The sequence below is a fragment of the Crotalus tigris genome, unplaced genomic scaffold (assembly GCF_016545835.1).
Source record: "Crotalus tigris isolate CLP2741 ecotype Arizona unplaced genomic scaffold, ASM1654583v1 scf7180000017549.6302385, whole genome shotgun sequence".
Lineage (NCBI taxonomy): Eukaryota > Metazoa > Chordata > Lepidosauria > Squamata > Viperidae > Crotalus > Crotalus tigris.
In genome coordinates, this window is record NW_024096467.1 from 3,456,125 (window position 1) to 3,483,745 (window position 27,621).

General features: G+C 37.9%; 1 protein-coding gene across 6 annotated transcripts in view; it reads right to left on the minus strand.

Annotated features, from left to right (window-relative positions):
- TNIK (TRAF2 and NCK interacting kinase) overlaps positions 1-27,621 on the minus strand; it is a 304,949-nt gene that overhangs the window by 215,398 nt on the left and 61,930 nt on the right. For all 6 annotated transcript variants that reach the window (XM_039338043.1, XM_039338070.1, XM_039338033.1 and 3 more), the window contains exon 2: positions 25,875-25,940. In XM_039338043.1, coding sequence (XP_039193977.1) covers positions 25,875-25,940 — 66 coding nt within the window. The remainder of the gene's footprint in view (positions 1-25,874; positions 25,941-27,621) is intronic.

Consider the following 27,621-nt stretch of genomic DNA (forward strand, 5'->3'; position numbering starts at 1 on the left):
TGGTTACAAACCTGTTCATTTAATGGTTGTCTACAGAATCATAGAATTGAAGGGACATTATGGTTCTTCTAGTCTAATGTTTCTCAGTCATGGCAGCTTATCTGTTCATTTATTAAATTTGTTTGCTACCCATCTCACTGCAAAACTCTTCAAGATATGTGGACATCAACTCTCAGAATTTCCCAAGCAGCACTCTGAGAGTCAGAATTCTTGAAGTCTATACAACTTCGAGCTGCCAAGGTTGAGAATCACTGCTCAATGCACAATGTAGTAGTGCAGAGGTCCCCACCTTTTGAGCACCGAGGACCGGTTCTGTGGAAAGAGGTTTTTCCATGGACTGGAGGGTGTGTGGTTTTGTGTGCTGCCTGCACCCCGCGGATGGGGCTTTGCTTGTTTGTGCGGGTTGGTTGCTGGCATGCCATAGACTGGTACTGGTCCACGGACCGGGAATTGGGGACCCCTGTAGTAGTGCATCTCTACCAATCCAGCCTCACGTTTGATAATCTCCAAGAAAGAAAAACTCACCACTACATGTGGCAGCCTTTTCCACTAGCTGGCAGCTCATACAGACCTGAAGTTTCTTGTGGCATCTGGTCTGAAGCTGCTTCCTCTTGTACATGCCAATCCTTCAAATATTTGAAAACTGTATTCCTTTCAGTCTTTGTTACACTAGGTTAAATCTTTTCACTATTTCCTGACCACTCACCATCCTGGTAACTGTCCTCAAGGTTGTTTCAATATGCCACTATCTTTTTTGAATGGTGGTACCCAGAATTAGATACAGTAATATTCAAAAGTAGGCTGTCTAATCTTTCCCAGCTTGGAACTGTAGTAACTGTAACCCCAGCTCTCAGAATTCTCATTATGTTCTTATATTTAAGTCAAAAAATACCCTCCCCCATTTTAATCTCTTGTAAAAGAGGGATAGAGAGATTAGTGGAAGATCAGGCCATCAGCAGCCATTCATCAATGGCTACTGTATCTCCTAAACTGCATCTTTAGAGTATAATAACGGAAATGGATGAATACTTCTTGCCCAAAGTTGTGTGCTTTGTGAATTCATCTACTTGGCAGCTGTGTATTGGAAGAGAAGGCCATTTATATTAATTTAGCAGGAGTCTTTTAAATTCTTATAAAATGGAGATTGTGAATTATATTTTCCCTTCTTATATTTCAGTTATGGAAGAATTATTTATTCCAAATGTTTCTGAACAATATCTCCCAATAATGCAAGCCAAGCTGGCTAATTATACTCATGAAAATGTAGTTCAGTAAAGTTTCAAGGTGAGCAAATTCTTAGCATAGTCTGTTAGTAGTCTGATTGTGAATCCATGATAATCTGTTTTAAAATTGTTCAAAATGGTAATTGTAAATGGGAAAATAGACCAAAGTCTGTTGTTGTTTTTTAAAAAAGAAAAGATCTAAAAGGAACTTGTATTCACTTCTGTGCAGCAAATACAATTCCATGTAGTTTTTATGGGCAGGGGAAAAATGCAATGTTCCACTCTTCTTCTTGTCTTTGAGCCTGCACGTTACCTCAGACTCTTAATCTATGCTGCCTAGCATATAGTAATGTGTAATAATGGCTGTAACCTATCCACATTACAGCTGCTACTTAAATGCTAAACTCCTTGGCCTTCAGCCAGCTGGAATGCAACTTGATCTTAAGGGATTCCAGAGTGCTCTGCTTGTATCAGACATCCTGGGATCCTCCATTACTAAGAAAAAATTACCAGCATCTGGAAGGATACTTATTTATGGTTATGTAAGTTGCAAGCCTTGACTTATATTTGCTATAAAACAATGCACTTATTTTGGACTATAATAATCCTAGAATGGTATGAGTTAATGCTATGTGAAGAAGAGTGTGATTCTAGATTAAAATTCTTATTAAATCAATTCCGTAGAAAATGATTTGTGACAGAAGTGGCAGACAATCAGCGGCATGTAACTGGTAATCCTGATGTAAAGAAAGATGTTCTTTCAGGAGTTAAATTCATCCTTTCCAAAAACTGTTCTTTAGTATTAAAAAAAAAAAACCTTTCCAACAATTGCTTTTATGTCCATTGGAGAATCATTCATGGTATATGGCAATTGGACACTATAAAAAGGGGAAAAAGTGAAGGAATAAATTTAATTTGAATGTCCATATCAAGATTGAATAACTATGCTAGCTTCTATCACTAATCAACTTGCCATAGACAGGGGAGAGGGAGGAGTAGAAAATGAAGGGAGGAAATGGAATGCCAAGAAACTGTTCACAGATTGTGAGAGTCCGCACCACCTCAAGGTCATTGTCACAGATGCTCAATGGAGAAGTGAACTGTTCCCATAACAAGAAGAAGAATTACTATTACACTTGGTGGGTGGGAGAACAGGAGTCTATTTAACTAAGCAAGCTTCTTTATGGAAAAATTCAGAGCTTGTTTCTCTTCTTTAGTTCTGAGATAGTTTAGCCAATAAAGCTTTACCTTTTGGGACTCAATTATCTAGAGGAAATTTATTGTTGGGATCGCTAGATGGACAATTGACAGTCATTCTGTGCTTCATGATTTATCACCGGAGAAATTGAAGATGCTTATATATTCATTATCCAGCCTTCAAAGTTTAACAAGCCATCTAGTAATTTCATATAAACATTTTGTTCAGTTCTATATACCAATGTTTCCCAAGCGCTACAAGACTGCAAAACAGAATTTTCTAGTTTTTTAAAAAAAAAATGTGAGGAATTTGAATAGAACAAGTTTCAATAGTACTCTTTATTCTTCCTTACAATCATCACATTGATTACAGATTTTAATGGGATGCTCACATATTTCAACAAAGTCTGTGTAGTTCAATAAAGAAAATCCAGTACTTTTTTGGACTGAGTTGGTATATTGTTTATATGATGTAAGAAGTCATTTTTTAACTGTTTTCCTTTTTTCTTATAATTTTCTTAATTTTTCCCTTTTGATCTTCTCCTTTTAAATCCTTCTTATTATTATCTTGTATTTTAGCTTTTACTGAAACTTAAGTTGGCTAAAGAAAGTCCTAGAGCTAGCAAAGCATCCATCCTACTTCAATATTTTGTCTTCACTGTAAAAACTGCTGAAAATCCAATTATGTTAAATTAATAATGTAAAAAAAATCCAAAACTCACAAAAATATCCTTCATTTGCATCCAGCCAGAAACCAGAAGACTGTGAGTTCTAGTCCTGCCTTAGACAGGTAAGCCAGCTGGCTGACTTTGGGGCAGTAACTCTCTCAGTCTAATCCACCTAACCAAGAGTGTTGTGTGGGAAAAATAGGTGAACAAAAGACAGTGAAAGAGTTCCACTCTGGTTTGACAAAGTTTGGATCCCACTTGTTTTGGATGTTATATATCAAATCATTACAGAAATACAATGGAGTGGGATCATGTAGATTAGTATGAATTTATCATTTTATCAAAGCATCCAATCTTGTGTTATCTGTCATATAAATGTTTTCAGAAACTTTGGGAAAAATTAAAAAGAGAAGTAAATACATTGAGGGGAAAGCCTGCTTCATAGAAGAATATTACATTGGTGTGGGTGTGTACATGGGATTATATAGTGAGCCTGACAATGAGATTGGATCCATCAATTTACACTAAACCACAGTTTAACCATGATTTACTGAATAATTCAGATTTATTGAATTCATACAACAAAACATCTATACTGATTTGATGCATATACCCACCCATAGTATATAAAGCACAGTAACAGAAGAGAATAACAGAATTGGAAGGGACCTTGGAAGTCTTATTAGCCAACCCCTTGCTCAAGCAGGAAACCCCATACTATTCCAGACAAATGGTTGTCCAGGCTCTTCTTGAAAGTTTCCAGTGATGGAGCACCCACAACTTCTGGAGGCAAGTTGTTTCATTAATTAATTATTCTAACTGTCAGGAAATCCTTCCTTAGTTTTAGATTGGTTCTCTCCCTGATTAGTTTCCATCCATTGCTTCTTGCCCTGTCTTCAGGTGCTTTGGAGAATAGGTTGATCCCCTCTTCTTTGTGGCAGCTCTTGAGATATTGGAACACTGCTAGTCCTTCTTTTAATTACACTAGATATATCTTTCCGTAGAAGGAGTCTGCCCAATTCAGAACTCTTGAAGAATAAGGCTGCATTTTCCAAAATTTTGCACTTCTTAAAGTGGCTTGGAGATACATTGAATTAACAGAGACTATTAAGAGATCCTTAAAATTCTGAACTCCAAAGTACACAGGGATTTCATAAATGATATTTTTTACCAAAAAAAGATTGTTTTCTTTTGTTGGCTTTGTTTAGTTTCATTTTCAAATGTTATTTGCCAAGAGGCCTGAGAGTTGAGCTCTAAATATATTCAAATTCTTTCAACAGCCCATGGAAAGAACAAAAATTTCATTACTTGAGCTCATTTGCTGTCATTCCAAAGACCTTCTGTAGGGGCTAAAGAGTTGTTTCTCTTGTGTTCTTGTAACCACAACAAAGTTTTGTGATTTTGCTGATAAAAAAAATATTTTTCTCTTCATCAGGTCAATCTAAAATGTTTTCCTAGTAGGTTTATGGAAAAAGATAAGACATGCACAGACAAAAAAAGGAACTTGATCTCCACTGCCTGCAGCTCTCATACCAGTACAGAAGAGCCAATATATATACATACATACATACATACATACACTAAAAAAAATAAAATGAGCACCAGGGTAGTTAAAACTATAAAAGTTTAATTAAAAACGCCAAGCTTTCGCCGTCACCTGCCGGCATCATCAGGACTTAAAACGCTAGGAAGTGAGGAAGTCCCTTTATAGGTCAGTTAAGGTCTGTGCCCGGCTCTTCGATCTCGTCACCGGACCTAATTGAGTAGATTGCGCTCCAGTGATCCTTTTCTTCCTGCGCAACTTATCCATATGTGCGATATTACTTGTCTTCCTTTTGTTGGGTTCTGGGGTAGGTGAAATACCCTCCCTGTCCCCTTGAGTGTTCTCATCCTCTTTTTCTTTTTCTCGCCCGGGATTTCTAGCTGATTTATATTCTCTCCTTCTCTTTCCCCCCCCAATCCACATCCACACAGCTATCCTCTCTATGGATGTCCTTTCTTTCTCTAATAAAATGACTTTCTCACTTCCTAGCGTTTTAAGCCCTGATGATGCCGGCAGGTGACGGTGAAAGTTTGGCGTTTTTAATTAAACTTTTATAGTTTTAACTACCCTGGTGCTCATTTTATTTTAAATAGGGTTCACATTTTTAATACTATTACATACATACATACATACATACATGCATACACACACACACACACACATGCATGTATGTATGTATGTATGTATATTTTCAAGCTGATCCCAATGATTAAGATTTTATACATCCTCAGAGTAATCAGAAAACATAAAACATTCTTTATTTACACTTCCATATGGAGGTTAAAGGGGTTTTAAAACAGCATTCTCGCATAGTTCAAAATCTGAAGAAGATGAATAATTTCTGGCATCAAAAGGGCATTAGATCAACCATACACACATTGGAATTTCTGAGCTGGAAAGAAACAAATCCCCATAGACTTCTCTGCTAGAAGATCCCTCACGAAAACACAGCTTTTGCAGGCAGCTTTTTCTTCCCATCCTTTTTGAAGGTCTTCCCTAATTGTACATGATTTATAGCAATTGCAAAAAAGTTGTTGGGTTAATGTCATTTATACTACTGCTTCTTGTTTTCAGACGAGGTTGACAATGTTTGCTAATTAATTCTATCTTTCTCTTTTTTCTAGATAAATAAAATAATGAAGGCAACAAAAGCTCTGCTATATTTTGAGCAAAGAAAATCTTTAAAATATATGTTATGATGTGAGCAAAAAGATTTTAAATTGTTTATTAATGTGAGGAGGAGAAAAAAGTTATGGGTGAATAGAAAGAGACTGGAAGAAAAACTATTTGTCCATTTCTTATGGAGAAAGGAATGGATGGGAAGGGTCCAAGGCTGTGAATTACTGTAATGTCTTCATTCAGACTTCCCCCAGGGGATGCTAAAATTAAGCAATAAGGTCGTGCTAATCATAAAGATATTTTTCTTTGTCTTGACCTGCCGATGACTGACTAGGAATGTTCAATGATACTATTCTAGGAACTGGATCCCCAGAGAACATACAAAAGAAGTTCTTGTTCTTCTGAAGAACATCAGAACAATGTTCCTGTTGGGGGATAAAATAGGAGGGAGTAGTATGTATATATGCTGCTTTGTGTTGTTTGTATCAAATAAAAATGGGATATTGCAAGTAGTACAATGTATAACACCAGACAAAATCACAAAAACGGTGTCTCACTCATTTTGGCCATGTCATGCAGGGGAGTTCAATGGAGAAAGCAATTGTGTTTGGAAGAGTTAGCAGAAAAAGGAAATCAGGCTGCCAAAGAACATGGCGGCTGGACACCATCAAAGCTGACACCAACCAGAGGATAGAACAACAGAAAGAAATAGTGTAAGATCAGAAGAGGTGGAGAGACCTGGTCCATAGAATTGCCAAGAGTAGGACATGCCTAAATGGATAACATCATCGTCATCATTGTAGGAAAAGAGCAGCAGAGTTAAAAGGATGGAGATAAGAACACCTTCAGCTGAGAGTTATTGCATTTCCAGAAGTACTCTAAGTCCCATCCCTCCTTTATTCCATTGTTCCTTATCTGTCGCCAATTTAGTGTTGAACTTTAGTTAACTGGATTCTTGTGTATAGGTTTGAATAAATCTTCTATACCGCAGTCTCATGAACGGTTCTGATTCTTTGCGCCTAACAGATATACATCAAATAAATGAATGAATATTTCTTTCCAGACTATGCCAATGACTCCATTAAATTAATTAAACATACTCTCTTTTCATATGTCATTTCAGAATAATTGGGGGGAGAGAAGAATTACTAGAATTTATTTTTACCTGTCTTTCTTTTTAAATTTATAAAACAATCTTATGTATTCTATATTAAAGAATTACTGTTTTTGTGTCTGCGTCGGCTATTTTGGCTCAAAACATGGATGTTTCGAACTCCAATTACTTCCAGAATTGACAGAATTATCAGGTTTAAATTCACCACAATTGTTTGAAATTTAAAATAAAATGCTTTAAGCTTGAAATCTTTTAGTTTAACCATGATTTTTATGCCTCTCCATTAGTTGGCATTCTATGGACCTAAAAAGTTTAACAGTAGGTTATACACAGCAAAATGTATATTCCGAGCCTTCATTTCCCCCACCCTTTTTCAATATTTTCCCCCTGAAAATTAGTGCTTTCTGTACATTATATCATACATTGAAAGATATCCCAAGCACTTAATTCCACTTTAAGTAAAATGTTGGCAGTTTCACTTGTTTCTTTACTGTTTCCCCAAAACAGGCAATAAACAAATAAATAGACACTACTATTTATGGAGTAAGAAATCAATGCAGAAACTTGGGAAGGTTATCATACAGTGCAACACTTTTTTTCAAAAAAGACTTCCTGAACTGTGTTGTCCAGATGTTTAGACTTCAAGTCTCAGAATTCATGGAACTATTGAATTGGGAGGAGTCATTTAGGTCACAGTATCCATCATACTACTTGGGGGCAGGAATCCAAATTAAAGCACCCTTTTTCTATTCAGTCGTTACATGAACACTTCCAGTTTTCAGAGTAATGAGTTCTCTGTTCAATTTCCTTCCATGATGTCCCTACATTATTCTGTATCCCTTTATTCTGTATTAATTTTGGTGTGATAGAGAACAGGGCCCAACTTACTTCTGCATGGCAATTTTCAGTTATTTGAAAACCACAAGTAGTTCTCAATTTACGACCACAATTAAGCCCAACATTTCTGTTGCTAAGTGAGACATTTATGAAGTGAATTTTGCCCCATTTTACGACCATTTCTGCCCCCCATTGTTAAGTGAATCACTGCAGTTGTTAAGCTAGTGACACAGTTGTTAAGTGAATCTGGATTCCTCCATTGACTTTGCTTGTCAGAAGGTTGCCAAAAGTGATCACATGACCCCGGGACAGTGCAACAGTCATAAATATGACTGATTTTTGATCACATGACCATGGGGATGGTGCAACCATGGTAAGTGCAAAAATCCTGCCTACCTGTATTATCAATCCCCTCTGATCTTTTCAAGGATAAATAGGTCCTTTAATCTCTCAAGTGACTAGAGAATTCTGAGTGCTGAAGTGCACATATTCTGGAGGATACCTAGTGATATTGAGTGGTGACCTAGATCTTCATAAGGTGATGGATAACACTTGAGAAATGATTGTATGAGGACAGTGTTGCAATCTTTCCGTAACTCAAAAGGGAGGAACTGTAATAGGGAATATTAGAAATCTAAAATGGAATGGAGTTTTCCAGGTAAGCACCTGACATTTGGATGTCATCCTGAACATTTGCAACATGTTGTTGCAGGTCCAACTCGAAAAAGTAGGTGTACCTGTTTGCTAATACCACAGAGATAAGAAATCATGAAATTACATGTTGTAGAAGTATGCAATGCAAATAGTTCCCATTCACAACAACAAGAAAGCTTGATAGCTTTATCTTTGCTGAGGCCTTTTAATATTTTCAGAAGTTCCACAAACACAGATTAGGAAGCACCACGGAAACATTCCCACATGCTTTAATTTCTGTCAAGAGGACTTGCATAATTGTTGACTACAGTTGTTGCAAGTACTTTGTAGCTGGAGCTTCCTGGGAAAAAAGTGCTCATTCCATATCAACTCAAACAGCAACCACCACACCACCACCCTTAACATCACCGCCCAGAGCCCCTCTCCAATAGGCAGTTAAGAAATATGAAATATAAATAAATAAACAAACTAACAAGTTAGCTTGACGGGATCTAGAATAGTTTGCTTTGGCAGTGGATAAGGCATGCATTTTTGTTCCTGTTATCATCCCTTTCAAAATCTATATGCCAGTGATGGTGAACTTTTAGAGACCGAGTGCCCAAGAATTGGCCCTGCCCCCGCTCCGCCCCACCTCGTCCCCCACCCCGCTTGCCCACTCACCGCCTCCAGGGCCCGCCACAGATCGCCCAGGCAGCCCAGCAGCACCATGGCAGCCACGCCCTCTGCCTGTGCCCCACAGCATCAACTGTGCGGGATGGGGCGTGAGGACAGAGTCTTGTCTACACTGCCTGGCTGCACTGCTCCGTGTGGGCCATGCTCAGGGGCGACTCTCCTCCAGGAAGGCTGCTGGTGAGGAGGGGGTCATGGGGGAAGGTGAGGCCTGGGCAATGGCACATGTGCTCAGAGAGAGGGCTCCGAGTGCCACTTTTGGCATGCATGCCAGAGGTTCACCACCACTGCTATATGCCATTTGTTTACAGTTTTCCCAATATATACCCTATTCTTTAATTTGGCAAGTATGTTTTCTTATTTTGGGGGTGTTTTTTTTTCTATAAGTTGGAGAATTATGTCACAATGCTCAGAAAAGTAGCATTCATTTATTTGCTGGAAGGTCTAGGTTGAAAAACATTTTTTTATTATTTAAAGAAAACCCAGTGTAAGGTTGTTGGTCCATTTCTTATCACATGCTTTCTAAAATTTCTAAATATCATGTGCTTTCTAAAGACAACTACCGGTAGTTTGGTCTAGTGGTTAAGGCACCAGGCTAGAAAGCAGGAGACCGCAAATTCGATCCCTTCTAAGCCATGAAAGCCAGTTGCACCAGTTACTCTCTCTTATCCCAACCATCTTACAGGGTTGTTGTTGTGGGGAAAATAGGAAGAGGAAGATGTGCTGAATATGTTCACTTAGAGCAAGGGTCTTCAAAGTTGGCCCTTTGATGACCTGTGGACTTCAACTCCCAGAATTCCTCAGCCAGCGTGCCTGGCTGAGGGATTCTGGGAGTTGAAGTCCACAAGTCATAAAAGGGCCAACTTTGAAGGCCCCTGACTTAGAGTTATTTGTAAAACTAATAAAGGTGGGATACAAATAAATAAACTGGCATTCTTCTTTAAAACACTACTTTTTTTCCTTTCAGTTTTCACTTTTTCACACAAACATCTCAAGTGAGTTTGTCTATTAAGCACAAAACTAGAAAATCTTGATTTCTTCAAATTATGTCTTTGCTGAGGTGTTGCAGCTATAACTTTCACACATTTAACCATCATGTGAATGAAAGCCAAAGTCAGCAAGCTTGGTCAAATAACAGACAGGATAACATCCCAAAACGGAAGTCATTATAAGCAATAAAAAAATAAAATAAAAGCAGGCCCTTTTAAAATAATATACAGAGAGATTAAAATATGGTTTTTATTGTAATCTGTTGTTTTTTCTCAGTAGGAAAGAATAATGAATTATTTTTTAAAAGACACTAAATCAAGATTTTTGGCTCCACATCCATTCAAACGTTTTTTGTAATCCTGGCCATGGAGCAAATGATGATTGAAAATATTCACTGCTACAATTTGTGCCAGGAATTATGAAACTGCAAGCTTGGAAAAAAGTCACTCAGGGCCAAGCCTTAACATTCCTTCAATTGCAATGTCCTGTTTGAGGACTGCCTGCAGTTATTTTGAAATGAACACGTTGCCATCACCTCCAGGTAACCAAACTCTTATGCAACATGGTTTTAATTGGAGGTGTCCAATCTTGGCAACTTTAAGACCTATGGATTTCAACTCCCAGAATTCATACTGGCTAGGGAATTCTGGGAGTTGAAGTCCACAAGTCTTAAAGTTGCCAAAGTTTGACATCCTTGGTCTTAATCAAAACTATGTGACATGCACTGCTTCATCAGCTTCTTTCTGAGACACAACCGCAGGGGTATCTTCTATTTACTTCAGCTGTAAATTCCTTGAGATAGTTTCCTTTAGAAAATTTCAGTGAACTTCTGATTGAAATCAAGACAAGATTGATTTAGCCCTTCTGATCTTTCTAAAGATTCAGAGCAGGATCCTAGCCTTCCTCTCATTTCCGTAGCCTCAATCTCATTTGTTACTGCCTTCTGCTAAAATTTTATCCACTTTTGTCAATGTGCAGACTACCTGGCCTCTTTATAATCTTATATTTGGTTTGACAGCATTCACTTTCAGTATCCTTTTCAACTTCCAAAGTTCAATAATGATGTTTTACACCTGTCAACATAACTCTACCCATTCAGACGTTATTATATCTGACTATAGCCTTCTATAGGAAAGCTGAATGAGGCAATAAGTAAGTATACTACTTTAAAATAAAACTAGGACAATGAAAGATTAGATTCACAAGTTCCCTGAAGCTCGCTGTCCAAATATTAAGTGCAGGGGATTGCAAGAGCCTTTTTACAACTTTCACTATCTGCCTGCTTGGCAATATTAATTCAGTATATTCAGAGTGGCATTTCTTTATTTAAGAATGCTCTTGATGTCAAACGCACCACATCATGTGATGTGTCACGACGTATCATGACTTTTTTTCCATTGCCGGCAATGAGGTGGGCGCGGTTTCGCTATGACGCACCTGGCCTGCAGGCCAGCAGTTTGACACCCGTGCTCTTGATCTATCCTTCAGATCTCAAGACAGATGTAACCCTCAAAAGATCTGCTTGGGTCACTTGAGACATCTGGAATTTTTTTCCAAATAGTAGTTTTTAATATTTAATTTTAAAATGACAAAAGGAGAAAAATTACCACGGCCATGATTAGAAAGTAACAATATTAACTTTAATTTTAATTGCCTTTAAAGGCAAATGAAATGCAATCAAATCTGCTTCCTGTGACAGACAAGAAATCAGCCAAAATAAAGTTCATGACCAACCAAGAAGTTGTTGAAAACTTCGTAGTATCTTCACAGAGCAATAGAAGCAACTTGGAATTAAGGAGAAATTTCCTAACAGTGAGGACAATTAGCCAGTGGAAAAGCTTCCCTTCAGAAGTGGAGGGTGCTCCATCTCTGTGGAGGTTTTTAAGAAGAGACTAGACAGCCATTTGTCTGAAATGGTATAGGGGCTCCTGCTTGAGCAAGGGGTTGGACTAGAAAACCTCCAAAGTCCTTTCCAGCTCTATTCTGATTCTGCTTCAAATTAAGGCATTTAACACTTTCAATTTTCTGCTGTTTGGCAAGAACAAAGCTACTCACTAAATCCATAAGATGGTTAATATCTTCTTACATTTTGCCAGCAGTGGAGACAGATTTATGTTCCTGTTGCTGTAAGTATTTTAAATATTAAGTTGATTAGCCCTTTGTTAAATGGCTCACAGATTGGTAATTATGAAAATACAACTTCCTGGAAGTGATACTTCCCAATTTTTTTAAGACACAGGTTTCAAATGCCTCAGAACATCTCTTTTGTGTGCCTAGCTAGATGTCCTTCTCCACAGACAATGTGGCTTGTTGCTTAAAATTCTGGCTAATGTGAATTTTCATTGATGGAACTCTTGTTTCCTGAAATTCTTTGGGACAACTATTTTTTTTCAGGCATTGAACTGGTTCTAAGCTTTGAGGACTCTCGGTCCAGTATCTGATATCACTTGACTATGGGAGAGTTGAAATGGAACTAAAGCAATGATTACCAGAAAGATCTAACCCCCATCTCTTTTGATATAGATGGGAGTTTCATTCCAGCCAATTGCCTGGATAGTATCTTCTGTGTGTCTCACCTGAAAGCCTTTTCTTTTATTAGAATTAATGTTTTGCCAATGGAAGGAGATGTAACAATGCCCCAGTTCAACAGTGTTTATTCTCATACCCAATGAGGAAAGTAGAAACAGTTAAGCATGAATTACTATATTGTTCATTCAATACAGACTGGCACATCAGTTTAATAATGTCCTATTTATCCAATTCCTTGATAAGACAAAGGTAACATAACTATAACTATATGGAGGTTTTAAAGGAGAGATTTTGCAACCATTTGTCTGAAATGGCATAGGGCTTCCTGCTTGAGCAAGGGGTTGGAGTAGAAGACCTCCATGGTCCTTTCCAACTCTGGTTCTGTTATTCTACCTAATACTTAGATGGCTGCTGGTTCTGTTCTATTATTACATGCTGAGTGGGGAATTCTGGGAGTTGAAGTCCATGCAGTTTAAAGTTGCCAAGGTTGGGGAAAGATGAACTAAACAGTTCATGGGAGTTACAAGAGGACTGACCTTTCATGAAGAAATTAAAACCAAGCTATCCATGTAGCTCAGTTTAGGGCCAGCAACAGACAAAGGGCAAACAAGAATACCTAGGCTGCCAACTGAATTGTAAAAGTTGGTAGAGTCATATGGAGAAGGGGAAAAAAATCCAACTCAAAGTATTCAAAACACAAAAGGGAAAAAACTAAAAATAGTTTTAAAAGGAAAAGAAGTACCGTATTTTCCGGCGTGTACGACGACTCGGCTTCGGAGACGATATGCATGCTTAGAAAGTCGTCTTATACGCCGAAAAATATGGTAATATTAACCCTCCTTATCATTTCATCAAGAACTCATCTGGCTTCAGAGAAGAGAGGGGTGATGCACCTTTGACTCAAACTGTTCCTCAAACACAAGTGTTATCATGACATCTTGATGTGGAGGAGTGTGTGGGTTGACTTCTATGTTTTGTGTCTTTCTCCCCCCCCCCTTTAATCTTCCCCGAGTTCAGCTGTATCTTCTGCATAAACCAAGCAGCACAAGAGGTACCAGTTGCTCTGGTAACAAGACTCTCCCCATCTTGAAACATCAATTTGAAAAGTTCTCCCAGGAAAGATTTAGCTGCCTATGAGCTCAACATTATGGGGCATAATGATAATAATAACAACAACAACAACAACAAGGAACTGCTTCCATCCTGCGACGATATCTGTAATACCATCAAACATCCACATCTGCCTATCCCAGGTCCTGGGTAAGGACTCGATAGGTAGACAAAATGCCAAATCCAGTCTGAACATCTGGCTGACTGTGTGATGCTCCATAATCATCATCATCATCATCTTCTTCTTCTTCCCTTCGTCCTAACAAGCAAGCTTTTAAATGTCTATCACAGCATGAGGGCAAAATATCCCAGATAATATGCTTTTAAAAACAGGTTTATTTGTAGCAAAGACAAGAGGAACATTTCACGCCATAAGCATGTTTCCACAACACCTTATAATCTGTAACACTAATTACAGTACAATGCAGTGTTTATCTTTGTGAGCAAGAACGAATAACATGGAAAACAGCCATAAGCCACCAGCTGTCTTCCATATTACTAGATTTCTGCTACCTTTGCGGGGCTTAGCTCCCTTGGGCCAAACAACACTTCATGCTTGTTTGGATTTGCTTTCATTTTATTTAATTATTTAATTAATTGGTCAGGGAGGGAGATGCACAAAGACCATACAAGGGTCGGGGAAAGGCTTTCATTCTATCACTACCACTACCACCCCTGAAGTCTTAATTTAATACACATACACACACAGTGCCTTTTGGAATTCAAAAATAGAGTAAGTTGCAGCAGAAGAAGGTACAACAAGCTTGGTTTGCAAGGTTCCTAGAGCTACGTGAAGAATTTGCCAAGAAATTAAATGTAAAACAAATCATGAATACAGTTTTAGGACCTAAACCTACAATCTGGGTCCAAATGTCAAAGTAATAGTGTTGTGAGTGAAACAGGTTGCTAAATGTCAGAGCACCGTAATTTAACTTGCACAGTTAAGGGGTGAGTATTTATAAATATATTTGTAGCTCTATTTGTTTGGCTTCATGACTGGCTGCAGTCCAAAGTTTATGCCTATAGGGAGAAAACTGAAACAATTCAAACCTTGAGGAAACGAGATATAATACATTTAATGACCTTTTGCATGAGGGATAGTAATTCCTTTAGGTCTAAGTCAGTCTTGCAAAAGTAGCAATAAAATGGAAAATATTGTAAATGCTTCATCTTCATGACTTTATATTACATTTCGTATCCATTTTTTCAATAAACTGAATGACAACCACATTAAAACATCCCGACTACCTTTGAAAAAACTTTACCAAACAATGAATTGCATAAGTAACCAACATCATAGCAGAGTCACAATTGTCACAGCATATGCTGTGATCAGTGTTTCTCATCCTTGGCTGAGGTTGAGAAACACTCCAATAGAAAGCCTGGATAATACATTAAAGAGACAGGCCAATTCAAAGACAGCCCATCTTCATCATCACTTCATTACTAAGACAATCAATCATATTTCATTGGCCTACTGGAAGGGTTTTTGTTTAATATGTTTCCAAAAATATATCTGGCTTGATTTGTCAATTACTGAAGTGATAGGCTTCCAGGAATCTCTAGCATTTTTGGACTTGACTTGGTCCAGGGTTCTTAGTTTCCCAACTGAAACTATGGTTAAGTGTGTCCATGTGTTTCGCAACACATGGGCACACTTAACCATAGTTTCCTGGACCAAGCCAAATTCTTGGAAATCTGGCACTCAGACAACTTGGTCATCAATAGGGCACAAAGAGATAAACATTTATATACCATGCAAAAGAGACAATCAAAAAGCCAAAATGGAAAGACAAAAAAAACAAAAACACTTCCTCATCAGCAATCAACACCCAGATGAGCAGTGATTTACACCAAGATTAATATTAGATCAATAGTCAGGAAGCAAACAGTACCCCAATCACAAAACTACCAACTCAGACAAGCTAACAAAAGCCTAATCAAGGAACCACCAAGACCGATATAGCAAGCCAGGAGTATATAAAATGAAAGTAAACTCCACTCACTAGTAGCACTGATATTACCTAGTTTGTTAATAAAATATCTGCAAGAAAACAATCAAGCTCAGAAAGCACCAAGGACCCCTCATTTCAACCCTGAGCTACAATTAACCAGTGGAACAGCTTGACTTCAGAAATCATGGGTGCCCCATCATTGGAAATTTTTAAGAGACCAGACAGTCATTTGTCTGAAATGGTGTAGGTTCTCCTGCTTGAGCAGGGGGCTGGACTAGAAGACATCCAAGGTCCCTTCCAGCTCTATTCTATATTCTACTAAAAGCCCACATATTAGCTATTTCTCATACTGTTTGACTTTAAAAAACACAACAAAGAAACCTATATTGCAATCCAGCTTCTTTACAATGAAATGGTCAAAAAAATGATGCAAATATCACTGTTTATCCTTGTCCTGTGCTATTATTCCACTACTATGGTGACTGTGCTATTTTAAGAACAGGATGAAAAAAAGCCACTGAGAAAGTAGGTTGTTTTCCTCTTCTCTTTTTTCCTCACTTTTCCATCCCAATTTTTAGCATTATAACATTTCTTTGATCCTGTGAAAAAGGTAGGAAAATCTGTTTAGAACAAGGGTTTTCCAGATGCTGGGATCCTTATTCAGCCTCCTCATTTCCTCTCTATCTACTAATGAAAAAAAAAAAATCTACGTAAGTGACATGACCTATGGATCAAAAACAAAATGTATACCACCAACACCACCACCCCCCACACACAAAACACAAATCATACACGAGAGCTCAAAACAGTATATGTGGGGAACATGAGAGTTCATGCAGAAACTGAAGCCTTTTCAACAACAGTTCCACAGGAAATGCTTATTTGTGCTTGCTGTACCTATTTTTCCCACTCAGCTGCAGAGCTTATGATTAATTAAACTATTCACTAAGATAGGTAATGAAAGCAATGGAGGGTCCAAACAATTAGCACCATCTTTATCTTGGCATTAACTCATCAGCCTCCCCCAGATCTCACTAGTTTTGACCATTTGCATGGGACTATTCCCCTCTTTCAGAACTACCTTCTGAAATAAAAAGGGACCTCTTAATAAGCAAAACTTTCTGCACTCTGAATAAAAATAAGCCCATCTAAAAAGTGACTTCATAAGTGCCAGTGTACTGCTTGATTTGTTTGCACTAAATATCGGTGCTAAGAATGGATTCTACTGAAGAATATGGTATTTGAGACATGGAGTACTGATGCAATCTGATTAGCGTTGATTAGTACTGAAGCAATCTGGTTAATATTAGTACTGATGATTCATTAATTCATACATGCAATTATCACCTGTGTTGTGAGTGGCATGCAATGTCTATTTCTCTATCTATATCCATCCATCCAAAACATATATGGCTGCCCATCTTTCAATCAACTCTGTGAGAGTCCCAGATTTTTCCCAAGCAATGGTAAAGTGGGGAATATTCAACGTTAAGTGAATTTTGTGAAGCTGGCATAAATACTTTATACAGAAGTATTTGCAAAATTCAATTTCTTCAATCAAATGCATCAAGGAAAAATAAAGAGCTAGAAACATATAAATATATAAATTTTAAGAAGGCTCAAGAGAGAGGAGAGAAAATCAATTAAAACCCATGGACTTCCAAAACAGCAAGAAATCAAGATTAAAAGATGCAGCTCCGGCTTTGTGTGACGGGATGTGGTAAGATTTCAAAAACTGCAAGTTACTTAATTACAGCACTAAATGAATTCAGGTGAGAGCACATATTCATAAAATGCAAAATTTCACGGAAGCTTTACCAATATTTTAAATATCTGTATTACATATACTGTACTGTAGGTATCAAGGCGCAGCAGTTTCTTAACCTTTGCTATTTTTCTGCCACTCCTACAATCTGTTGATTGATATCGAAGAAAAGCTATTAACACTTTCTCTTACACCCATACCTTTCTCTAGCAGAAGGTATGGGTGTAAATTCAAGTTCTAAAAACATCCTCTTCTCTCTCTGCTGAGTTGTTTTAAATTTAATAGCAAGCAGGTTTCTAGACCTCATCATGCTGGTAATACTTTTCATAAAACAAAACAAAACACTGAATTTATACATTAGTTAATAGCAGGAGAACTACCACGGCACAAACAAGTTTTCTTTTTCCGTGCTTTTTCTTTGCACCTGCTAAAGGTCACAGTGTGGTATTGTCTCTGAAAGAAGCAGGGCAGGATTTCCCCACCCACACCTTTTCTTTGGGGGGGGGGAGATGGTTGGGAAGGTTCATAAAGAAAAGTGCATTGAGCTTATTAGGGCTTATTGTTTTCAAGTGAAAACTGTGCCCCAGCCATTTGTCCAAAATGTTATAGGGTTTCCTGCTTGAGCAGGGGGTTGGACTAGATGACCTCCAAGGTCCCTTCCACCACCACCACCACCACTACCATCATCATCATCATTTTGATGGCTCCCCATCAAATTTCAATAGAGCAATCCTGAAGAAAAGAAAGACCTACAGAAAGAGGATTAGAGATCAGTATAGAGGTAGTCCTCCACTTATGACCACAGCCCAAACATTTCTGTTGCTAAGTGAGACAGTTGTTAATGAGTTCTGTCCCATCTTGTGATCTTTCTTCCCACAGTTGTTAAGTGAACCACTACGGTTCTTCAGTTAAGTAACATGGTCGTTAAAATTAATCTGGCTTCCCCATTGAGTTTGCATGTCAGATCACAAACAGTGATCACATGACCCCACGACTTTGTAGCTTTCATAAGTATGAGTCAATTGCAAAGTGTCTTAATTTTGATCGCATTACCATAGGGATGCTACAACGGTCATAAGGGTGAAAAATGATCGTAAGCCATGTTTTTCAGTGCCACTGTAACTTCAAACGGTCACTAAATGAACTGTTGTAAGTCAAGGACTATCTGTATAAGCTATGGAGTACTCACACCTGTTCTAAGGATTGCTCTAAAAATCAACCCCCATCCAATCAAGCAGAAAATAATACCCTAATCCTAGAACCTCCAAAGAGAAAACTGCAGCTCTACCAGCACTGGGAGGGCAAGTTACTATATATAAACAGGGAGCAAATCCCACACTCACTAGCACTGATGACAATACCTAGTCAAGTAATGAAACATCTACAAACAAATACAAAACACAGAATCATAGGACTGGAAAGGACCTCAGAGGTCTTCTAGTCCAACCTCCTGTTCAAGCTAAGACACCTTATACTATCCCGGTCAACTGGTTGTCCAGTCTATTTTTGAAAGCCTCCAGTGATGGAGCACCCATAATTCCAGGAAGCAAGGAATTTCTCAGTGTCAGAATTTTTTTCCTTACTTCTGGGCTGGTTCCCTCAAACCAAACTCAGAGAGCACCAAGAACTCTCCACAGTTCAACCTGAGCCATATATGCATTTTTTTTTTGTATGTTTTTCTCAATATCCAGAATCTAGTTCAAATATTTGAAATTGTTTGCATTTTCTCACGTTATCTTTGAGGTTTAATGGAAGTAGGAAGCCAGGAATACTGTTAACCATTACAGATGTGACTGTACAATGAAGCAGAAGAGAGAGTGTGTGTGTGTGTGTGTGTGTGTGTGTGTGTGTGTGTGTGTCACATACTCACATAACTCTTTGGGCTATCTTTTCACTCCTTGCATGAAAATTTCATTCAACATCCTTTCCTCGCTGAACATTTTAAAAGAAATTCTCTCTTTCATCAAATTGAACCAGAGAAGTGGGGAGAAATGCTGAACTTCTCTGCAGGACACTCGCCTGCTGTCCCCCACTCTCCAGAAAAGCCTACTGAACGCTCAATAGGTGTACAAAATAATGGCATTGATTAAAATAAAGGGGATAAAGATTAGATCCAAGCAGGTGGTAGACAAACAGTGAGAGATTTCAAAATCAACCACAGTACCCTTTCTTGCAAAACAGCCATAAAAATAGAAAGAGAAGCTTTGAGTAACTGCTTAAGCCTTCCGTAGGAGACTGTCCCACTATCTGATAAGCCTTGAGATGAGAAAGCATTTTTTACAGAGAAAGAGGAAACAAAGAACACAGACGCACACCCTGAGCTAACCATCTTTAAAGCTAAATAATTCCTCCCACTTGCCACAAAGAAAAGCAGAAATTACTAGCTATAGCATATCTAGCTACAATTAATACATTTTGTACCCTAAAAGCATTTCCTAAGCAGCAGAAAAAAAGGTCAGATCTGGTTCACTCAATCCAGAATTTTTCAAAGAAGGCACAGTGGTTTGGTGGGTCCTCATGCATGCATATGCATACAAGCATCAACTGCAAGTGAAAAGTCTTTTGCCGTGAACAATGAACAAATCCAGCCTTGTGTTTTACCCTCTCCACCACCACCACAGCATTAATTTAAACTAGAAAATTAACATGACAAGAACTTAAGAGGTTCACCACAGCCTGTTTGTTATTGTCGAATTATAAAACCCAGTAGATTCACATAAAAGAAGTACACCATTAACAATGTGCCCTCATTCAAATAAAAACATATTCAAATCAAGCTGCATTATAGGGAGCCAAGAATATACACCTGTATCAAATATATTGCAGGATAGGAGATGTTTCTACTATTAATGAACAATTAATTCTTGAGCAAGAATCACAGAATGCATTAAGCTGAGTCCTGACAAGCCAACTCATGGCCTAGCTAGCACAGCTAGAACAAAAAGATTGATCATCTGAAAACTAAAATGAAATGTAGTATTTCAGGTCCTTTGCTTAATCATAGATACTAGTTTTCAGGTAACCAATCCTTGGCATAGAATAGATCAAGGTTTCCCAAGCAACATTATTCTGGTAGATGAAGTCCACAAATCTTAAAGTTGTTAAGGTTGAGAAACAGCGAAATAGTTGTTACACTTTTTAAGCAATGGTTATTATTTTAGCAATAGGGGAATCCACAATCTTTAAATAGAAAAAATGAAGTGTTGGGACATAACCATGTAACTCTACTAGATACCTTCTCCCTTCCGTTTTCAGATACTGAACATTGGCAAAATGTTACATTACATATCCACTGTTGAAGATGACTCACTCATCAGAAAAAAGGTCAGGCTTTCCCTTGGCAGCAATGACTTGGCTATACGTAATATAGCGGGGCATGGACTAAATCTTTATTGTAGCTCATGAATAGGACCATGATAAAAAGCTGATGGTCTCTGATGTTGATTCTCAGCACTTACATCCTCCCTAAATTCGTATCTGACATCCCGTCTTCTTATATCTTTCTTGCATTGAAGGTAAACCAGCTTTCTCTTTCTTATATTCTCTTCTGAGCAATTTTACATTCTCTACAGGTAGTCCTCGACTTATGAGCGTAATTTCTATAATTCAGCAACACAGTTGTTAAGTGAGTTTTGCCCCATTTTATGACCTTTCTTGACACAGTTGTTAAGTGAATCACCACAGTTATTAAATTAGTAACACAGTTGTTAAGGGAATTTGGCTTCCCCATTGACTTCACTTGTCAGAAGGTCCCAAAAGATAATCACATGACTGACCATTGCAACCATTATAAATATCAGTTGCCAAGCATCCAAATTTTGATCATGTGACTATGGAGATGCTGCAACAGTTGTAAGTGTTAAAAATGGTCACAAGCCTTTCTTTTCATTGTCGTTATAACTTTGAACAGTCATTTAAAGAATGGCTGTAAGTCATGGACTACCTGTATACTCCTGACCCTATCTATTAACAAAACATCAATGGAAAGGACAATTTATTTATATATCAAATTTATGATTGCCCATCTCACTCACGGAGTGACATGTAATGGACTGGTAAACTAAACGCTAGGTTCAAATCTATTACAGGTAATCTTCAACATATGACCACAATTGAGTCCAAAATTGATGTTGCTAAGTGAGAAATTTGTTAAGTGAGTCTTGCCCCATTTCATGGCTTTTCTTGCCACATTTGTTAAGTGAATCGCTGCAGTTGCTCAATTAGTAACAGGGTTGTTAACTGAATCTGGTTTCCCCATTGACTTTGCTTGTCAGAAGGTTGCAGAAGGAGATCACATGACCTTGGGACACTGTAACCGTCATAAATGTGAATCAATTGTCAAGCAGCCGAATGCAAATCACATGGAAAACAGAAAGCTAAAAGAGTAGCTGATTTTACAAGCAGAAAAAAGTACATACAAATTAGCCATAGCCAACCAATTCCTCCTTTCGGAAGGGAAAGCCATATACTTAAGAAAATGTTGAGGGAGAATTTTGAAAAGAAACGTGGCCTACTAACTTTTGCAGCTTTTTCTTTTTCTCTCCTCTCAAATATAATGGTAGCTCAAAAAGTTTGCAGTGTAAATAGGATTGGAATGGATTAGGATAGGATAGGATAGGATAGGATAGGATAGGATAGGATAGGATAAAAACAGCCAGCTCAATTCAAGTCAACCCCCTCTACTAGCAACTAACTCTTCTAGAAATCGGGAGGGGGGGGAAAGCCCTCCCACTGGGAGAAAATGGCTACAGGCAAACCCCTCCCCTTTTTTAAAAAAAAAATAGAATTTTAGAAATCCAAGGACATTGGTGGAAAGCCCACTTAATTTCTATATGACTAGGAAAATAAGTGGGGCTCTCCAGCAGATTGTGCTTTAACGGATTTAAGTGGTTTTATTCTTTAATGTTTTAATGATTTCTGTGGATATTTTTAGCTGTTTCTGTACTGTTTTGGGAATTTGTAATCTTATAAATCTTATAAGTCATGGTAGCGAGATAAGCAGCTGTATCAATTTAATAAATAAAGAACCAAATAAACAAATAAAACCTTTGAAAGGAATTCAAAACGTCTCCTGACAGCATTAAAAACTGAAAAGAACTCTGAAAAATACTACTGAGTTTAACTCAATATCCAAGCAGGCTGCTAGGCATTAATATTACTGTAGCATTTTTTTTTTTTTTTGCCTGAACATCAATTAATCTGGATTGTTGAAGTATAAACACAGATTACCTGTGAAAATACAAATAAAATTATAATGTTTCTGTCTTTCCCATTTCTGTCTTCACAACTGCTTTAACATTTTTGTTAATTATAAATGCACTGCTTGTAATATTTAAAATGATTTTTAATTGTACTTATCTAAGTTGAAGCTCCAACAGGAAGTCAAACAGCAAATAAATAAACAGAAGCTCCAACAGGAAGTCAAACAGCAAATAAATAAACATAGAAAGACCATAATATAAACATTAGTAAACATTTTATTGTCCTTTTTGCTTGAAACATTAAGCTTTTAAAAAGGATGTTGTCACATTTTCCATCGGTCGTTATTAGTACTATCCAGATACTTAAAACTAGGTCAACACCTAGTTGTAGTTATGTCATCAACAGAAACCCTTTAGACATCACCCTGCACTGAGCCTCAGCAAATCAAGGCAAATAGTTTCAAAATTCAGCATTGTAAGGGGGAAGGGAAGCTCCTCAGAATAAATATTTCTTGTGCCAATAACTTTTAATACAACATTTTGGCAGATTATAATTTTAGCAAAGGCTTGATGTTATTTTGGAAATTCATACTTCCAAAAAGATCTAAAAATTTTTGTTCCAGTCTTGGTTCAGAGGCAAATTTTGAACATGTTTACTGAAGAGATGAGCACACAGCAGTACAAGAATAGAGAAAGCAGATTTTAGAATAAATATTTCCTTCCTATTGCTAATTCTATTTTATTTATTTATTTTGCTTTCCTTTGATTTGGGGAACAGGAGAGAAGAAAGTGAATGTTTATGCATGTTAAATACAGGAGTACAAAAAAAAAAACCATAGCAGGTTCAATTGTACCATTTCCAAATTTGCTAATCCCTCATCTGTGAGATTTATCATTTTCAAGACCACATATGAGAATAATTTAACACAATGTTAAATGCTCAAATTTATCCTTTCCTATCTTTATACCCTATCTCCCAAGGATAAATAAAATAATAGAATTTCTGCTTGCAAATCCTTACTCTCCAATCCTTCCCTAAGCTGATTTCCCCCATATACAGCACAGATAGTCCTTGACTTACAACTGAGCTCAAAATCTCTCTTGCTAAGCAAGACAATTGTTAAGCGAGTTGCACCCCATTTCATGATCTTATTTGTCAACGTTGTTAAGTGAATCATGCGGTTATTATGCAGATCTGTCTTCCCCCATTGGCTTTGCTTGTCAGAAGCCAGTTGGGAAGTTTACAAATGGTGTTCACGTGATCCCAGGACACTGCAACTGTCATAAATACATGCCAGTTGCCAAGCAACCCATACATTGATTACATAATCATGAAGATACTGCAAAAGTATTACATGTGAAAACCAATCAAGTCACTTTTTCCTGCACCGTTGTAACTTCAAACAGTCACTAAACAAATGGTTGTAAGTCAAGGACTACCTGTATAGGTAGCCTTGGTTTAACAACTTTTTCAGTGACCGCTTGAAGTTACAATGGTGCTGAACAAGGAGACTTACAGCTGATCCTTATAGTATGGATGTCACAGTTGCTGGAATTGGGTATGTCTAGTTTAACGAAGAGAAGGACGAGGGGGGGGCATGATAGCAGTGTTCCAATATCTCAGGGGCTGCCACAAAGAAGAGGGAGTCAAACTATTCTCCAAGGCGCCTGAAGGCAGGACAAGAAGCAACAGATGGAAACTGATCAAGGAGAGAAGCAACTTAGATCTAAGGAGAAACTTCCTGACAATTAGAACAATTAACCAATGGAACAACCTGCCTCCAGAAGCAGTGAATGCTCCAACACTGGAAGTTTTTAAGAAGAGACTGGACAACCATTTGTCCGAAATGGTGTAGGTATCCTGCCTGAGCAGGGGGTTGGACGATGACAAGGTCCCTTCCAACTACTACTACTACTACTACTATTATTATTATTATTATTATTATTATTATTATTATTATTATTATTATTATTATTAAATAAGCGTGATTTGGGCACCTGGAAACCATCTTGCAATTATGATGGTTGCAGCATCCTTTGGTCACGTGATCATCACTTGTGCTGGCGTCCAACAAGCAAAATCAATGGAGAAGCAGGAGGTCATCAATGGTGCCTAACAAGGGTGTAGGAGTCACCTAACAACTCTAATTTGGACTGCTTGAACTACCATTGAAAGTTGGCACAATGATGTGATGTTGTGCTTTACAATCACAGTGTTTATTGATGAAATTGACAATCCCAGTTAAGCAATTTATATGCTTATATGTTATATATTATATGTTACCCAAACACATAACACAGGTCATCCGGACCACGTGGTGATAGTCCAAGATATATGAGGGTAACAGTGTGTGAAAAGCAAGATTTTTCAAGAGATTATAAAGGGCGGCACAGTCCAAGAGATGATGTTTGTGGCCTATCATAAAAGCAATATTTCTTGTAATCATAAAAACAAACAAGCAATTAACAAGTAAAAAAAAACATCAACCTTTAATAGTTTCACAAAGCCTGTCACTTGACAGTATCCTCCCTGTTGCAACGGCACTCAGAATTAAATTGACAGTGACTGTGAAATACAATCTCAGCATTTTATCACTGAAATTTCCAAATTGCATGTAGAGTAGTCGTTAACCCTGGCTTCTGCCATGCAATGCCCTCCAGCAGTTCTGGATTACAAACTCATTATCCCCAATTGGCTCAGGCTGGCCAAGGAGATAGATATTCTAAACCCAACGCTAGTAGGTTTGGAAAAGCTATGTTAACACCTTCCCACGACTCGAGCTGATAGTCCTGAGGCTCTGCTTTTTCATACCATAAAAGAGTCAACTTTGTCTTCTGGTAAGTGAAAGAGGTGAAAGGACTAGATGGGGATAAGTCATACTACAGGTTTCTTCAGTCTAGCTGGAAAGCTGTGACAGCTTCTCAACCCAGAAGGTGATCATGATGTTAGTGATGTTAGCTTTATCTTTCACTATTTTCAGAAACATATGGGCTGCCTCTGTTGAGATTCAGCAAATTAAACTATCAAGAATCAGCCATAGTGTATCGCATCAATTTAGGAACCTTCCCCCCCCCCGTCTTCTTCAAGTTTGCTTATTCACTAAATTATGCAAAGAAGAACAGGACATTGTCATGTTCTCTTTCACCATTTTATACCATTGCAGTAGGTTGTAAGAAAGCTTGAAGAAAATGGGAAAAAAATCAGATTAATAATTCAGAATCCCAAAATAACAAAAGAAGGGTAAGCAAAGGAATGTTTTGCACAGAAACCCATGTATACAGAAGTTACATAAATCTTACCTTATACACTTGCCCGTAAGTCCCATTGCCAACCAGTTCAACCAGTTCAAAGATGCCTGCAGGATCCTGAAAAAAAGAAAACACAAGAAAATTAAAGAGTGTCAAAACCAGGTATTTAAACCGATCCAAATAATGCTTCATAAGAGCACTATTTCACACATAGGGTTTCTCAGATTTACTTCGACTGCTTTCTAAAATGGAGACTGCTTTACAAAAGAAGTCCTGTTTCTTTTTTAATGTTTTTAGGATACTTTAATTCTTTTTTCCCAATAGCTTTACATAAGGTATATGTGAAATTTTGGATGGCATGTAACTTAGTTGTGGTCCAGTATCCTGACTGCCACTGACTCTCACAAAATTTAAGCTGAATATTCACACAAACACATTTATCAGTTGATCAAGTTCACAACAGAATCCAAATCTCTTGTCCAAATGAAATTGCAATCCACTCCCAGTGCTGACTTTTTCTTTTGCATGCATTAAAGTCTTGCTGGTCACTTTGTTCCTGTGTTTCTGGAGTTTGTTGGTAGCAGACAGAGGACAATTGATAGTAAGTCAGCACTGGGAGTGGATTGCTCCCAGTGCCTTACATAGATGTGCCCCGCCCTCCAACCCTATCCCAATCAGCAAGCCAGCATCCGGTCCGTGCAGATAAAAGCCATAGCTCAAGTTCCGACTTCCCCCCCTCTTGACGCAGCAGCGCAGGCTCCGCAGGACCAGGTGTCCTAACCGGCAGCCATTCAATGTCCTGCTCCGCCAGCGTGGCTCCACAGCAGACAGCTCCACGCTCCTCTACTAGGAAGTAGCTCCATGCGGCAACCGGTGCCCTCCCCCGTCCCCCGTCCCCCCAGGGTGTTGGTGATGGAAGGCCCGCACTAGCCGCGGGGCGTGGACGTCCCCCCTCCGCACCCACGATGCCTCTGAGAATAAAGTTTAAAAAACAATGAAGTCTGTTTCAAGAACACTGATTGGGTAGTCCATTTTGGTTCTGCTCATCTCAAATTGGTCAGGTTGCCTAGGTGATTTTAACAGGGAAATTCTGCAAGAAAAAGCATGAATGCCTTGGTAATGTGTAGAAGGCAGGACCAGCCATTAGCACAGCAATAATACCCAGACCAATGTCTTAAATGTGCCCTTTCACACCAGTTTAGAGGGCAAAGAAGGTTTCTCAAGATGGAGATGGGTCAAAACACTTTGGCATAAAGATCTTATGAGTCACATCTGAAGGACATTTCTATTAGAGCAAGAAAGATCAAAGTACATCAGAGAAAATGAAAAGGAAGTGAAATATTTCTAGAACCTAAAAGACTCATTTTTCCATCATAGCAGTAAGTTCCTATTTTCAGACACTGAATGAGAGACAGCAAGAGAAAGTAAGTACAAGGTAAAAAATAAAAATAACAAAGAAGCTATTGTTTGTCAAGCTGCAGCTTATTCAGCTGCATACAGCAAAATTTAGAAAACTTTTTTTTAAAAGACCACTGCAGCCCATAAATGTGTTCAAGTATGTCCATTATTAAAAGCAAAATCTAGAGAACTGTTTGCTGTAAGCAACAGAGTTTTTGATAGTTTTAATGTTTAATTAATTAGGTAACAAAAACAAAAGCAAAGGAAAGGAAAAGGAATACATAAACATAACTTGTAAAATTTACATAATCATGTAAAATACATTTACAGTAAAATGAAGGCTAAACTGAAAATATCATTATTATAAAGACAATTTAAAAAAACTAAAAGCATGAGAAAA